The 1,021-nt window shown below is 37.7% G+C and overlaps 1 protein-coding gene across 1 annotated transcript in view; it reads right to left on the bottom strand.

The window, feature by feature from the left end:
* The window catches only part of PKHD1 (PKHD1 ciliary IPT domain containing fibrocystin/polyductin), a 155,886-nt gene that overhangs the window by 47,314 nt on the left and 107,551 nt on the right, over positions 1-1,021 (bottom strand). Inside the window, exon 35 of the mRNA XM_072410067.1 lies at positions 318-477. Within this exon, the coding sequence (XP_072266168.1) occupies positions 318-477 (160 nt within the window). The remainder of the gene's footprint in view (positions 1-317; positions 478-1,021) is intronic.

The raw sequence follows: 1,021 nt of genomic DNA, 5'->3' as shown, positions 1-1,021 counted from the left end.
ATGTTTATTGCCTGTCCTTCCGCCGAGATGAAAACCGCTAATCATCTTCACCTCAAACTAATTTGTAGCGTGCCTGTGTAAATTATTTACTTTTCAGCCACATAATCATATTTCCACGCAGATAGAGTGAATTTATAAGCTGTGGCGTGGGAGAACTATCAATCACCGCTAAGCATTATTATTCATAAACAGGACAGGATATCTGCCAATGCAAAAGAGACCGCATCTGTGTCTTGTGAAAAATCTCCTGAACAGGATCAGCAAACTGAGGGAAAAAAAGGTCACTTCTTAAAGCTAAGTAATAAAAAATGAGAAACCTTTGATATGCAGCAGGTTGAGGAGGCTTGTGTTGGTATCCAGCAGCAGGGTACGGCCTTTCTCTACTGTGACGTTGTCGCCATCTAATGGTGGATGACCAGAAGGCCAACTAGAATTTCGAGACCAAAATCCGCAGAAATGGTAAGGTGTATCCTCTTCCTGTAAGAGAACAAAGAGGAAATGTTAAACATTATGAGATAATAAAAATGATAAAATAGAAAAAAAAAGAAAGACAAGTTACTCAAATTGATCAAATATACACACTAAATTTACTGATGATTGGCTTTGCAGCAGGTCCCAATTGAACCTAGGTCCCAGGTTCAATTCCCAGCCAGGATTCTATTGCATGGAGTTTGCAGGTTCTCCCTGTGTCTGTGTGGGTTTCCTCTAGGTACTGCGGTTTCCTCCCACATCCCAAAAAATATGAAATATGATTTATCGGCTTTCCTTCAAAAATTGTCCTTGGACTACGGTAATTGATACATGACCACGATATTAGATTGTGAGCCCTTTTTTTGTAAAGCTCTTCATAATATAAAAAAAGTCCTAAATAAATACTGGCTAATAATATATATATATATATATATATATATATAATATATTATATAAATATATATTTTCTGCCTGGCCAAAAAGTTTCCAAACCTATAGAGGCAATGTTATCCTATGGGGTGCCTGTAGGGGCAGTGTTATGATCTGGGGT

This window comes from Pyxicephalus adspersus, chromosome 4, assembly GCF_032062135.1.
Source record: "Pyxicephalus adspersus chromosome 4, UCB_Pads_2.0, whole genome shotgun sequence".
Taxonomy (NCBI): Eukaryota; Metazoa; Chordata; class Amphibia; order Anura; family Pyxicephalidae; genus Pyxicephalus; species Pyxicephalus adspersus.
The sequence above is the reverse complement of the archived record's forward strand: the minus strand, read 5'-3'. Positions and strand labels throughout refer to the sequence as shown.